At 39.8% G+C, this 15,889-nt stretch overlaps 1 protein-coding gene and 1 long non-coding RNA gene across 2 annotated transcripts in view; one reads left to right on the forward strand and one right to left on the reverse strand.

Moving 5' to 3' along the window:
- SIFR (SIFamide receptor) overlaps positions 1-15,889 on the forward strand; it is a 110,598-nt gene that overhangs the window by 56,665 nt on the left and 38,044 nt on the right. The window contains exon 2 of the mRNA XM_033485731.2: positions 10,829-10,928. Within this exon, the coding sequence (XP_033341622.1) occupies positions 10,829-10,928 (100 nt within the window). The remainder of the gene's footprint in view (positions 1-10,828; positions 10,929-15,889) is intronic.
- On the reverse strand, positions 2,526-8,513 carry LOC117229314 (uncharacterized). The gene is made up of 2 exons (XR_013034874.1): positions 8,406-8,513; positions 2,526-3,878 (listed from the first exon to the last, which is right to left on the reverse strand). It is a non-coding gene; the product is annotated as an uncharacterized LOC117229314 (long non-coding RNA).

The following is a 15,889-nucleotide window of genomic DNA, read 5'->3' on the forward strand; positions in this document are numbered from 1 at the left end:
AATTCTCGTTCTATTTGCGACGCGTGAATTGGGGATGCGATTACCTTCGACCGATTCCGAGCTCATCATTACACCGAGAATTCAATCGCAAAATAAATATTGCACCAATTTGCACTATATTTCTACTCTTTATAATTTGAACAGAGGTTCAGACTAATACAACAATACCGCTGAAATCGTAAAATGTGTCCATTGTTCCACGTGCAGTCTGCTAATTACTGCCACAAATACATGATATGCTAAAAAGCAGTGAATTTCGAAGATTCCCGTTCTATTTACAAACGCATAAATCGAAGATGCGTCACAATTACCTTCGACAGATTCCGAGTTCATCATTACACCGAGAATTCAATCGCAAAATAAAAATTGCACCAATTTGCACTATATTTCTACTCTCTATAATCTGAACAGAGTTTCAAAGTAATACAACAATACCGCTGAAATCGTATAATGTGTCCATTGTTCCACAGTCCGCTAATTACTGTCGCAAATGCGTGGCATGCTAAAAAGCCAACGAATTTCCAGATGTTCCCCAGTGGTCGCACGTTTGGTTCGGCACTGGTAAGGAACGTTCGATTCGGCCGACGGTCGTGAAAACGAGTTTCGACTGCGGCCAGATTGTCGATCCGTGGCGCAGCGGGACAGTGGCCGCCAATTCGAGCCCATTCTCTGTGGATTTTCCTTTATTCGAGCCGGGCTCTTTATTCATGCGGCTCGAGGAACAGTGCGTACGTTACGCGGCCACCGCCTGTCCGCCGGAGCGCGGATAGTGAAAGTAATATGCGAAACGTTCGAGAGAATCGTCCGTGAAGCCTGTGTGTGTACGTGAGAACGCGTACGAAACGTGGCCGGGTGTGTATAGACCGGCGATTGGAAAATTTTGACATTTAGCGGCGAACGTGACTCTGCCCTTTCGCTCCGGTCTGTTCGTTAGCGTTATACCGTGCCGAGAGCCGTTATTCTTCCTTCCTTCGGCTCTTTTTTCGATGAGTCGATAGGGGCCAGCTTGTTCCACGCGACCTGAAATCGTCACGTCCGCGATATTCCGCGCGCGCGGAACACGGCCCGTCGCGTTCGCTCTCGGCCCGCCGTCCCGACAATTCCGCGAATATTGCTCGGAGACTAGACAACGGGAGCTGTCCGTTAGATGCCCAAATCATTTCCGCCGACGCCGACTAATTGTGACAACGCGGTTGTCGTTTTATTGACTCGCGGCTCGGGCCGACTGACACGTGGCAACAAGTCGTTGGCGGGCGATCGCTTATAAATTGATTAACTCGACGACCGAAAATTGGCCAACCGAAACGGGAATTATTTAGGACTCGACGCGACACGGTGACCATGCTCGAATCGTCGACTTTTTCTTCTTTATGCGAAATAACACGGATCGCAATTGTGTTCGAAATGGAGGGCGAAGAGAAATTGAATTCGTTCCTTAATTGCAATTCGAATGCATCCGAAATGCAGTTCCGTTAATCGAGGTTCTGCTGTACATTCGTTCGTAGACGATAGCACGTTGACATTCTTAAATTCGATCAATTGATTCGCAGCTGTGATTTTTGCCTGCTCATTTTTGTCGTAAATACACAAAATTCACAGTCTAATAAAATTCTAGGACCGAAATGCGATATCAAAAAATAGCCAGTTTAATCTGGAACGTCTTCTTCGCACTTTATCGAAGTACACGAAGCTATAAATTAGAGTTTTTAATCAGGTAAAAAAGGATTTCCTGACATTAATAGGTTGTTTGTAATATTTAAATTTGTATAATTGTTTTACGTTCGCTATATGTCGATAAAAATGGATTAATTAATGACGTTGCGAACGGATGCGCGCATTTTGGAATCTACAGGCTGGAAAAACTGTGGTCGTTCATTTTTCAAGTTACTATTATCACGTAGCACGTGCGCATGTAAACGACTAGAAACGAGAAACAAAAACATCTTAGCATCTACGCGTTAATATGGCTGATTACGTTTCCTCGAAGCACGTAATAAGATCGATCAGTCGAACGAATCCAACTAATTGAGATCGAGCACTGGAACGAGTGTTACATGATTTAATAAATTCATGACTGATGGATCACGTTCGTAGCAGTTCTACATTATCCATGTTTTCGCAAAGAAACGCGACGAAACCGTTAACAATGTACAAATTGCTAATCCTATATTTTTACTTACCGATTTATTGAATTCTCGTCATTCAGTGTGCACAGAAATTCATTGTACACGTTCAATTTCATTTTTCGTGTTTGATTATGAATTTCAAGCTTATTATTGCTATATAATTTGTACACCCTGTATATATTTTATGTGTCCACTTTGCATTACGTTCATTTTGCAACGAGCTCACGCTATGCGTTAGGCTCAATGATACAGAAATGCTCGACGGAAAAATGACTAACGTCATCGAAAATATGCAGCGATGCATTCTATGTTGTGCATCATGAATAGACAGCGGATTTTTATGCGAAATAGAATATTTATTTATTTTCTAATTTTGCTGAGTTGCCGGTAATGCAATAATATTTAAAATCACCATTATTATTATTTATTAATTTACAGCAGATGCAAATCTTTATTTCATTCTTCTTTTTCTTCTCTAGCTTCGTTAACCAACTTACAATGTTTAACTTAGGGTACCCTTAATCTTCGTTCTCTAAACTATTTAAATTCGCATTTATCCAGTCTTCTAAAAAATAATAATATCTAATAAACATTTGTGTTTAATTTGCATTCGATCTACAAATTTCTGTCGCAAATGCATAAAATCTGATCAACGATCGCGTTTGCTTTATTATTTCCGGTCGAAACGAAAAAAAGTGTTGCCGAAGCGAACAAAGCGGTTTTAGCAGCGGCGTCGAGTTCAAGGAACCCTAATAGCGCGAGTCTGTAATAACGGGCTCTCCGAGATAAAGTAACACGGAACTTGAAACGGTAGCAAGGTTCGAGCACGAACGCTCGGGCTACTACGGCCTAGACTTACACGCGAAACTCTCTCGGAGCCCGTCAATACGAATCGGCGGGGCTGTCATTAAAATTTTCAAGAATACGTCCCCGTGCTGTTTCGCAAGAAGCCGCCGCGCGCCGGCGGTGTTCGCGGCGAGCCGGCAAGTACCATTCGCGAGGCGAGCGAGGCAGGGATTAATGCGGGTGTTGTAATAACCTTCTCTCCGATTGTATCTCGTAAAATGACCGTGGCTAGGAGGTTCGCTCCATTACTCGGCTATCCGCGCCTTTAACCGTGGCATTTAACATTAACGGCCGATAGTATTTCTCGTTAATCGACCGGCGAACGCGCAAAAAGCCGCGCCACCTCTCTTTCGCCGTTTACGCGCAAACAGACTAAACAAATTATCCGCTCCGTAAATTATGCCCTTCGCAGAAACCGCTCTGTAATTTACGACCTTGCCCACCCCGTTCGCTTTTATCCGTTCGCGCACCGCCGCCGTTGTTCCAACGTTTCCAAGTTGCCGTTGGATTCGAACGATCTCGTCGCGTGTCCCACGATTAATCGGATTCGACGATTAAGTTTAATCGCATGCGAGGCCTTTGTCGGAACGCCGAAGAAGCGCCCGGCGATTAATGCTCGCCACTCGCCTAAATGGGAAAACGTGTGGGATCCCAGAAATCGCTCGGATCGGGGATCAACGTTGCGGTTCCATCAGGCGAAATTGTCTAGTAAACAAAAACATTGACTCTCTTGAAAATAGCTGGAGGATCCCGGCAATAAGTGAAGTGTTCTCCGATAGAGTGCACGATACTTCAACTTCCTCAAAGGTCTGCACGCTCAGCGGAATATAGTTAACTCGTGTACGTGGTTTTTTACCCGGCTGCTTTGCCGCCCCCGTCCGCCGCAGCCGTGAATTCCTCCAGAATCTGAAGCAAATGAATTTCAGTTTAGACAATAATTGCTCTGATGTTTCGCTCGAAATAGTCTAGAATATTTAATTCTTCCTTTATTCATTAATTGACGGCGGATTTGTCTGTAAAACAGAAATTAACTGCATCGATTATCGCTTCTTTTGATAAACTCTTTAAAATTAAGAGTGATTTTAAACGTTTTTATTGTTTTACTGTTTATAGTATATGCCTAAAATCTGCTATTTATTGATGACATGTTTCTGAAATATTGTCTATTTAATAACATATTTAATAAAACATTTACTAAAACATATCGTCTTCAAACAGAAATTATTTAAAGATCTGTTTCCTTTTTTCTCCATTAAGTTTAATTATTCGAAAGCGATATGCCGAAGCAGTATCGACTAATCGAATCGAGAATGTCCGATCCATTTTACCAGCGTCGAATAATCGTCCCCCGTGCCTCGCTATCTTCAGCGTAAACATTTCCCGGGCCAAGAACTTCCTGCGCCTCGACTTTTTATTACGCTAACTTTAGAACTGCAGTTTTCTCCTCTCGCAATCGCGCGCGGTCGATCCCCTTGTAATGGCAGCGGCAACCCATCGTTTTATGGGTCTCTCGTTCCTAAAGATACGCTTATCACTATCCTTAGCCCCGTCGACAAGGCGAGCTTGGTCGGCCAATGTAACGATCGCTAAATCGAATCCACCGCTCTTTTATAACCGCTTCGATCTTCACGTATTTTTCGCGAACTTTCCAATCTATTTCCACCCTGCCTACCCTCCCCCCCTCGACCCTAGACGATTTCATCTTCACGGCTCTTCCGTGTCTTCAATTTTTCCACCTACACGAATCCCTGCAACCCTCCCCCTTTCTTCGGCCATTTCCTGTTTCCGATGTGCTCTCTGAAGAATCGCTTAAGCTTGTGTGTCTTGCTATCATTCCTGCTGATCGTGCCCTCACGTGTCCGCACTCTTCTTTTGTCGCTCGAATATTTTCGGTTCGATTATTTTTACGTAAACTGACATTCTATTCCATCGGTGGTATTGTCTGTTTAATTTTTATTGTAAACTTTGGTCATCACAGATTTTTATGGAAGCTTAAATTTTGGTAGATTCCTCATAGGAATTGATATGTTAATTTTTTTTGTAATCAATTTTCGACAGATATCTAAATTGAAATTAATTTTGTATAGAGGTGAAATTGATGGTTGTAGATGTTTTATGTAAATTTTAATGATTACGAATTTTTCTTGTAAATGTGAATTTAATGGATTTTTGATAGGAACCTAGATTGTAATTAATTTGAAGTAGGAGAGAAATGTAATATTGTAACATGTGTCTGAAATAAAATATTTATAACGTGTGAACTGCGATCCTGTATTAATTTTTCGCCCGCGTGGACCGGTCCTGATTTAATTTCGGCCAGATTAAGAGTCGAAATATCGAAAATTCGTTGACAAAAGCGACCGGCTTTAATTCCTTCACAATATATAGAATTCCCTGTTTCATTGATTTTCGACGCGGCGCCGTTTTAAAGTCTCCGAGGAGGCTTTCCAAACTTTCATCCGAAGTATCCTCGCCTCGCGTCTCCGTTCCCGAGACTTATTCAGCGGAAAACTCCCGAAATCTCCTATCGCGACTGATATAGAGTGACTTAGGTATTCCGACTGCTTTCGCGGCAGTTTCGAGCTTCGTTTCGATCCCGATTCCGCTCGAGGAGCACACGTCTCAGACGAAAATCATCGCGCGGCGTTGAATGAAAATTGTGTCGCCATCTTGTCGCCCAATATTCGCGAAAATCCTGTCGGTAGCCGCCTCGCGGATAAAAGAAATACGTGCGCCTTTGTCTGTCGTGCGAAATGCTCCTAGAAGACGCTGAAACAATTCGTGATTTATTATTTTTTGCAGGGCGTTTCGTCGATATCACTGCATTTGACTCCGAAGTTCGTTATAAATTTACTATAAGTTTATCGTAAATTTCTATGCCAATCTAAATTTTAATATAAATTTATTTAGTTTTAGTTCATTCCTATACTTTTATTTATAAATCTTAAATTTATATACTACTTTATTATAAATTTATAAATCTTAAATTTATATACTACTTTATTATAAATTTATAAATCTTAAATTTATATACTACTTTATTATAAATTTATAAATCTTAAATTTATATACTACTTTATTATAAATTTATACAAATAAATTTATAACTAGATTTGACTTTAAAGTTTATTATAAACTTATTGTAAATTTGTATGTCACAATCTAAATTTGATTATAAATTTATTTAATTTTAGTTAATTCCTGTACTTTTATTCATAAATCTCAATATTATTTTATTATAAATCTCTACAAATAAATTTATAAGTAGATTTGACTCTGAACTTCATTATAAATTTGTATGTCAATCTAAATTTTGTTATAAATTTATTTAATTTTAGTTCATTCCTATACTCTCTTATATTCATAAATCTCAAATTTATATATTATTTTATTCTAAATCTCTACAAATAAATTTATAACTAGATTTGACTCTGAAGTTCGTTATAAATTTATTATAAATTTGTATGTCAATCTAAATTTTATTATAAATTTATTTAATTTTAGTTCATTCCTATACTTTCGTTTATAAATCTCAAATTTATATATTATTTTATTCTACATCTCCATAAATAAATTTATAACAAATGCTAATCTACATAACTATTTAAGGAATCAACGGATACCTTTTTGCCGCGATTCCCGGTTCACTTAAATAAACTCACTTATATAAAATCCAACAGTTTCTTCGAGCGGATCGTGCAATTCCCACGTCCGCTCTAAATTATGAGATTACTCGTGGTCACAGTATTTTCGCAATTCCGCGAAGAATGTCGAAAAACGCGACGGAAAAATCAGTCGACCGACCTTGTACGTTGCACTGCGCTCCAGAGAACGACGCACTCTATTCTGACAAAATCGACTCGTTGTTTTTTCGTGTAAAAACACCGGTGCTTCACACTGAATGCTCGGGGTGGCGATCGGATTGATCGCGTCGCGCGTATCGTCCGGCGATGGCGCGATTGATTTTCCATAAATTGCGAGGCATGCCGGCATTCGTCACGGGGATCGGACACATTAGCGTCGGCTCGAAATCTACGAACACTGAAACGCACCCAAATTATCCAACCGAACCGATCAAAACGATCGTAAAGCGATTCCTGAACTTTCCACGACGCCGAGGGAGCGACCGTGCGCAAGCACGCCTTCGCGGCGGATTATTATTCCGTGGAAGTGGATTTTGACACACGCTACGCAACTTATCGGTGCCGGCCGCATACGTATTCGATCGAATAAATAATTATTCGCGCAACACTTGATCTACGGCCTACGGGAAGTTCCTTTCTAGTCGGTCGCGCGGGAACCCTTCACTTCACTTCGCACAATACTTTCGGTAATACGCTGACTGCCGATGCAAACGGCACCTATACAGGGTGGTTCGCCAGCAGCAACTTCCAGCCGGCTCTAGCCCTTGACTTTTCGAACGATTTTCCCCGATAAATATATTCCGCGACTTTCTAAAACGCGGACGAAATTATTTGTCCAGATCGAACGATGAATTCTCGTGCCAAAATTTGAGCAGTGTTGAAAAATGAAAAATTGATACGGTATTCGATGTCGCGTATCTTCGCGTCTCGTTCTTTATTTCATGATGAAGTTGCTTCGATTTTGTAGAATTTTTGTTGACAGATACTGTGATGTCTCTCTAATTGACGCTCAGATTGTCCACCGAACATGGACAATTTGGGAAAAGGAGATACGATTATTCGAGCCTTGCGGTTCGTTTTTATAGTCGTTGACAGTTATAGTATCTCCCTTTCCTAATTTGTCCATTTTTGTGGACAATCTGGGCGTCAATTAGAGAGACATTGCTGTAGAATCGTAGATATCGCGAACAGTTTTCCAGCTTTCGTAAAATTTGCTTCGAACTTCCATGCTCGAGAAAATGCGATTCGAAACGTTGAAGAAATATTTGTTAGTCAATTATGATAGAAATTATTGGAATATCGATTGTAATAATTATTTGCACGTTTCCGAAAATATTTGTCAATGGATTGTACGGTGTTATTAATCCTATTTGCGGAACAATTTTTATCGTTGCATTTTGAAAGTTCTGTTTCAGCAAATTTTCGATAAAAAGATTTTCGTACTTTTTCCAGTGTTTCAACGTATCTGCTAGTTGATTGATGTCGAAACGACGGGGACTGGTGTTAACCTGATTGGGCATGGTTCGATAAATATGCATGATGAAATATAAAACATAATTTCATCAACTGTTTTGTCTAGTTACGAGCGTAGAATGCCGTATGAATTTCTAAGTTGGCACCCCGAGCTTTTATAGAGGCACGAAAACATCGAAATTTAATATCGGAATTTGATCTGAGGTATTTTTGATACGAGCTATAACGATATTAGATATTGAAAAACCAATTTAGTTCATAAAGGCACACGTGCTGCCTGAATAGCTGACGGCTGACGCGTCTGTTCATGGCTTACCTTTTCTACTTCGTTCTTCGAAGCGAAGTCTCGCGAGGAAAAATGTTATTCTACGCTTCTCTGACATATTTTCGCGTAGAATCATTTCCGGCCTTGTTGCGCCGCGAATACTGGGACATCCTGTGTACATGATTCTATAAATTGTACGAAATCAGGCAAAAATTTGTAGATCGTTAATAGTTGTGATTATGCTCTGCGTATTTCAGCCTTTAATAATGTGAATTAAAATTCAGTAAAAAAAGTAGAAGTTCATCGAAAAATGAGAGAATGTTTATAAATTATAAATTATAAATTATAAATTAAATTAAATTAAATTAAATTAAATTAAATTAAATTAAATTAAATTAAATAAATAATTTACGAACGAATAATACGATCAAGTAATTATGTTACATTGCTGCTATGAATCTGAAGACATTTTTTGCTCCACGAAGTTAATCACAAAATGATTAGTTATGAAATTAAGTGCAATGACAGTCGATGGACTAAGAAATCACGTAATAAAGATTATGCTTGCGAGCCTAGCAAGGCGGTAAGTAGTGTGGTAATGAGCATTATTATCTCAGAAATTCGCAGCCTATCAATTGATGACTCACTAATGAATAAACGTGACTTTCTAACGCAACGCGCTCGAAGGATAGTAAATTGAAAGCGAAACGCTTTGATCAGGTTTGCGTGTGTGTGAACGGCACGATGTGTTCATAGTGCAATGACAATAAAAATACTACTGTTATGCAACTCGATCGACACGTGCCACGGGGTATTGTTTTATTGATCTGTTGTGTCAAGGGTACGGTACCACGTGGATGTTTGAAATTAATTGACACTAGATGACGATCATTTATTTGCGACATAATTACTACACCGAAAATCTTTGTGCAAAATAAAAATTCTCTGCTTCGATTTTAGAAGTCAAGCGCACAACTTTTTTCTTCTGATAAAAATTTTAATAATGGTACATCAGATAGTACATCAAGATTTTCTAATTTCTTTTAATATTTTTATTGTTTTAAATTATACCTGCTCATTTTTTTACCATAATTGCACAAAATCCGCAGTCCAATAATATATATATAATAATAATAATAATAATAATATATAATAATATATATATATATATATATATATAATATTTAGCTTTGGCTTTGTCTACAATAAAATACAAGAAACGCATATGTTTGTGATTTATGTCTTACAAAAATATTTGACGATTGATAAAAATGAATATTTTTAATAGGTAGCATGCTCATTAAGTACACTAACGAGTAAATTGATGTACTTTCAATGCAGTGTTGCTGAATGGAACATATTATTTCCATGGCAACGAATACTGAATTTTTGTCTGAAACTATATATAATAATTGTTTTTATACATACACATATTATCTACAAACAGTACACGTCCCTACAGAATGTTAATTGAATCATTTCGTCGTATGATTGCTTTGTGGCCGGAATTTCTATGTAAATATCCCGGGAGAAGCGATCCCCGTGTTACGAAACAATGATAAAACTAGCAACGCGGCTGAACAGAAGTTTTAATTCATACGCTGTACGAACATTGTATAATACACGCGGGTATTTGTTATTCATAAGACACTGTAAGTGCTTCAGCTACTTTTCCCATTTATATGCTCCAATCGAACTTCTCGGATAATCGATACTGACTGGGAAACAGATAAATATGTATATTGAAACATGATTTTTTCATCGCGTGCGAGTAACAAAAGCATGACTGGGAGAAGGTGTTTCGTACGTTGAAAAAAAAGATTGCAAAATATATTTAATAAAATTGTCTGCTTCCGTAGTAATTAATCGTCTTTAACGATCAAGAAGTTGCGAAGGAATTTTCTGAACGGTTGTATCCACGTTAAAAATTAATACTCGCGTGCTCTCAATAACACGTAAATTACTTTGAAATTACAATTAACACTAAACCTACCGCGGTCAAAGTGACCGCTTTCTTATTTTGCAATTCTGCTAAGTTCCGAGACACTTTCGTGGAAAACGCTTGAATAAGTTATATTATTGGAGCAAGTTTTATAATAAAAACTTTACAAATTCTAAATAAATTCGGTCTTCTCACTTTTGTGAAGCAGTACATGCCAGTTAGTATTGCTGCTTGGTAGATTTAGTGTTAACCTTTAATAACTTTAACATCATATTTACTCGAACCTTTTAATTTTGAATTAGGATTCAAATTGAATCCGAAAGCAAGCTATTGCTTTTCTGGACAAAAATGATCAGATTCCGCTCGTATGAAAGCGATACAATATTCTCAAAACGGAGGAGCAAGTTTGTACACGAATGCGTGAACACTATAGTCGAGAGTTAATTTATTTAAATAAAAAACGAGGCATGCCCTTTCGCAGATTTTCTACGTCGGACAGCCCGAAACACTATACCGTGGACTTCTGTTTCAGCATGGTTCCTGGGATGGTTCATGTGCAAAGCCGTCGCTTATATACAGGGCGTTTCCGTGGCGGCCTCTGTTTACAGCCTTGTTGCGGTTTCCTTGGACAGGTACGTGTGTCAGTGTGTGCATTGAACTTTTCAAAGAACCATTACGTCGGCCAGGCCTAGGTGGCGGCAATCACCCGAGACACGAATTCGTGCTCATTATCGAGAACACCGTGCGCGAACGATCACCGTGTCTCGCTTTCGACAATTTCGCTTGTCCGTCCATCCTGAATAAATTAGCTCGCTGATCGAGTCGAGAACCCTGGCGCATCATACGGAAATACAGTAACGTCTCCCTAATTGACGCTCAGATTGTCCACAAAAATAATGGACAATTTCGGAAAAGGAGATACAATTGTTCGAGCCTTGCGGCTCGTTTTTTTTATGGCTATCGATCGTCAACGACTATAAAAACGAGGTTGCAAGGCTCGAATAATCGTATCTCCTCTTCCCGAATTGTCCATTTTAGTGGACAATCTGAGCGTCAGTAAGGGAGACATTACTGTATTCCGATTCGGCCATTTGGGAAACCACGCGGCAGTCGAACGAAGGACAAAATCGAGACGCTGTAATCGACGAGTAGACGATTATCTTCAATTTTTGAAGGTCTACAGCAATGTCTCTCTAATTGACGCCCAGATCGACCACAAAAATGGACAATTTGGGAGGAGGAGGTACGATTATTCGAGCCTTGCGGTTTATTTTTGTAGTTATAAATTGTCCACAATTATAAAAACGAGCCGCAAGGCTCGAATAATCGTATCTCCTCTTCCCGAATTGTCCATTTTAGTGGACAATCTGAGCGTCAGTAAGGAAGACATTACTGTACTCGTCTCAATGTTCGTTGAAACTCGTTGAAAGTCGGTGAAATTCGTTGGCCGAAACGATTCCTCGCGACGAAAGTATTACATTTGCTTTCCTTAATATAGAAGTTCCTCCAAAAACTTCTCATTGCATAGTAAACCAGCCTCCCTAACGTCTCGAAAGAATTCAAATCGTTTCGGTGCAATTTTATAAAAGTTGTTCCATTTTAAAAGGTGTTCGTACACTTTTACTCAATTATTTTCATTAAGTATAAAAATTCGCTGTTTTGTTGTTCACGTCGCGGTTGATTTGATTTTTCCAGCAACAAACCGACAGAGAAAGTGGTACAACTACTTCTCCACATATTAAATAGTTTTAATTGATCTTCCAGTAATTTTCCGAAGACGATGTTCTTAAAAAGTGGAACAAGTCACGCTTTGTTAAGAAAAGAAAACAGAGCGTTCTTTGAAAGTATTCCCTTACAACGAGCGGTACTTTAATTAATTTGTCAACTTCAGCAATTTGTTCCGTTTCAAAAGCTACGAAAATTACAAGCATAATCGTTTCTAATGTTATTAAAACGCGATACAGAAGTGCTTCGACGACGACGACGATGACGGGGCACTTCGACGATTCAAAGTGCACAAGCTGCGCTCGAAACACGAAGTTCGAGCAAATCGGATGCGAAATCGGCCCGTGACATATTTATCAGCGGCTCCGTAGGAGCGCGCCTCGTTTCGACTCGACGTCTAACAATGGCTCAATCACGACAACAACAACTCAATTATCAAAATAGCCGTGGTTGCGCAACACCTTTCATCGTCCGCGGCCCATGAATCAATCGAACGTGAGAACCCGTTGATGCGATATGACTATAACAGCGAGCACCGGTCTACGGAATGCGTTGGAAACGAAGAAAACGGACAATTCATGCTGTATTACATGTTTTGCGAAATCACGGTGCGCCGGCTTGCGACACGCGATCGACGTATATTCCTCATCGGCGCGTACGTTTCGCATCTGCATACCGATCTTGCTCTCCGTCCCTCGTAACAATTACGAGAGTCGCGTTACACGAGCGTCTCCGTGTGTCCGCTTCACCGTCACGTTCCAGATGCGTCTAACGGACGCCTGCGTTGACAGATAATAGGAGCAAGGTGAGCACCGCATCGTCGAATCGGTAACCGGTTCACCGTAAACGGCGAAGAGACGTCGACGCGACGACGTCGGCGAACGAAACGTTCGCGACGTTCGCGCGAATTAAACGGAACGCTTGGATTGCGCGTCGACCTAATAATACCATCGCCTGCTGATTTACTTTAATTAGCGTCTCATTTTGCGACAGCTTTTTAATGGCTCTTTCAAAGTTAAACAGCTCCAGTCGGGAATTTTCTAAAAAATGCGTCTACACACCTTTTTGGTTTAATATAATTTATTATTATCTGAAAGAAAATTTCGAAGCTTCTTTTACAGCTCCATTATTAAAACGTTTATTGCAAACGTTTATTCATAATTAGAATGTTTGATATGCTGTTGAATTGTCGATTTTTCTGTACATTACATTTATTTTATACTTTATTTTATACTTTATTTTATACTTTATTTTATTTTATTTTATATCAATTTATTTTAATTTATTTTAATTTATTTTACTTTATTTTACTTTAACTTATCGACGGGAGAACGCGAGAAGAAATAATTCTAAGACGAGTTTTATCGACGCCACGTTGCCAGTAATATCGAGAGAAGCGACGTTGCCGTCGGAGCGATCCGATGCAGAGCTTGATAATGGTTCGCGGAGGTTTTACTTTTCGTCTTGACCCAGTAAAGAGATTCATCGAAGCAATAAGTTGCTATATAATCCCATTTATTTTCATGAATTATTCGAAGGGGACAAGAGCCGTCGCAACGACGAAAGCCGGGGCGCTCGGCGTTCAGTTTCCTTTATTTCATATTCCGCTTTAGAGCGCAACAATTACAATCGAGCTCCCTGGTTGTTCCCGAGCAGCTTGAAAATCGAGCGATCGGCGATGCCGATCGAAAAGCGCGGCCGCGAAATCGTTGCCGATCGAAGCGTAAAACTTCGCGACGCCGATGCAAATTTCTACTGACTCATCATATTGTTTGTTCTGCGTTTTCGCGTACCGACGAGTCGACGGTGTGTGTGTGTGTTTCTTTCGCGGCGCGATATCCCTGTCTTCCACGATTTCGTAAAGAACTGTACGCCGTCGGGGTGACGATACGGTTCGAACTTTCTAATTTATGAGCGCTAACCCACGGTCGGTTTGTTTGCGTTAATCGGCGGTAATCGAAGAGCGAACGCGAACGAAGAAACGCGGGCATCGTAAATGATTTTTATGGAACCGATGGAGAAATCCCGGCGGAAACTGGAGAGCGATGAGAACAAGACGAGAGGAATTTAGGTTTAAGTTCGAGAGAATGTCGATTAAAATGAGCAAAAAAATATAGCAGAAGATGTGTCTACTTTTTACTCATTAAATTTATACATTATTTTAATGATTTTATATCAGACTCGTATTTCGATCATATTTATATCATAAACTGTATGAAGATCGTGTCGAAAAAAAATCTTTGAAGACATTAGAAGAATTCGAGAATATTTTTGGATCATTTACTAAAATGATTAAAACAGGAAAGACATTTTTATCCGACAGAAATCTCTTACAATTAACTCGGACAATTTTTATTTCTTATAAAAATCCGCATCGTTTAGTCAAAACGATTAGACATTTTTCGATTGTAATTTCCTCGAAGAAAAAGACGATCCACATCTATCGGGCAAACGCAGAATTTTTTTAAGAGGTGTAACATTCATACATCAAAGAAAATTATTACCAAAAATCGCGATAACAACGTGAAACAAACATTGAAGAAACCGTCGAGAAAAGTTTCGGCTCCGAGATCGTGCGAACGCAGGAGCTTATCGGGCGAATAAACGGCACGATAATTATTTGCCACGGTCGCATTATCCGGCAAAAATTGTTTCCTCGATTATTATAATGATCCGGATGGCGCGTTGCCAGCGGAGAGGGTGCGCCCGCGAAAATCGTCCCGCGGAACTCGATCCTTTTTTCAGCCGGAGCCCTCGCATCCCGGATAACTTGGCATCGTTCGCAAATCCTGGCGTCGTTCGCAAACTATGACGGCGTGTCCCTCGAACGGCAACAAGGTCGCCCATCATCCCTTTGAAAGCCCGAAACTCCGGGACCATGTTTCAAGCAAGTGTCCCGGACAGAGTGGTCTCGGGCTCTCGGAGAGTCGGCCGTGCCCGAAACTGGTTACAGTCGTTTTTCCCGGCCGATATTTGTCTCGCAGTGTCGCAATAAAACTGACGTACGCGCGTAACCGATGCCAAGATTACCTAGAGTTTCACCTTCGCCGTATGTTCCCGCTTCGTTTTGCTGCTTCGATTTTCGCAACACACGCCGACTGTCGCTTTTCCATCGACCGATCGGTTGCGAAACGTTCGCCGAAAATCCGCGCGCGCGCAATCCGGACGCGATTTCGCGCGCTCATTTCGGGCCCCGTGGCCAGCGCGCTGCGATTCGTTCGTTCTGCTCGATAAACCCCAATAAAGTAGCGGGTGTACGTTCCGAAACGCGCGGACGCAACCGTTCTGTTCGGTAGAGTGAAAAGCTAATGAAAAGTTCGCGGGAACGCTTCTGGCATTCGGCGGCATTCCCGCGAGCCCATCAATCTGCTTAGAAATGAAATCGACGAGGTACCCGAGCTTTTACGTGCTGGACGTTACTACGTAGTCGTCGGTGGACTATTTTCAATTTGTTCGAGCTGTTAAACGACGAGGGACATGTTTATTTAATGTGTCGTTTGAATTTAATTTACAAGGGGATGCTTTATTATACTTGAGCATTGTAATACTTTGTTTGCATGAAATTGTAAGTGTGTCCTCGTAAAATTTTATTCAATTTGTATATAATTCTGTAGATACTGCGTAAAGTTGTAAATTTATTGCGACAAAATTGTTGGTATAATTTGTGTACATTTTATAAACTTGATATAAATTGTATAGTTGTATTAAACTAATTTGATAAAATTATTTTAGTATTTGTGTAAGTTTCATGGATTTTAGAACATTTTTTTATATACCGATACACTCGTAAATATATTTATGGATTGTATATAAATTCTATATAATTTTATGAAAATTTTCTTCTAATTTTATACAATTTATATAAAGT

The sequence above is a fragment of the Megalopta genalis genome, chromosome 15 (assembly GCF_051020955.1).
Source record: "Megalopta genalis isolate 19385.01 chromosome 15, iyMegGena1_principal, whole genome shotgun sequence".
NCBI classification, from domain to species: Eukaryota; Metazoa; Arthropoda; class Insecta; order Hymenoptera; family Halictidae; genus Megalopta; species Megalopta genalis.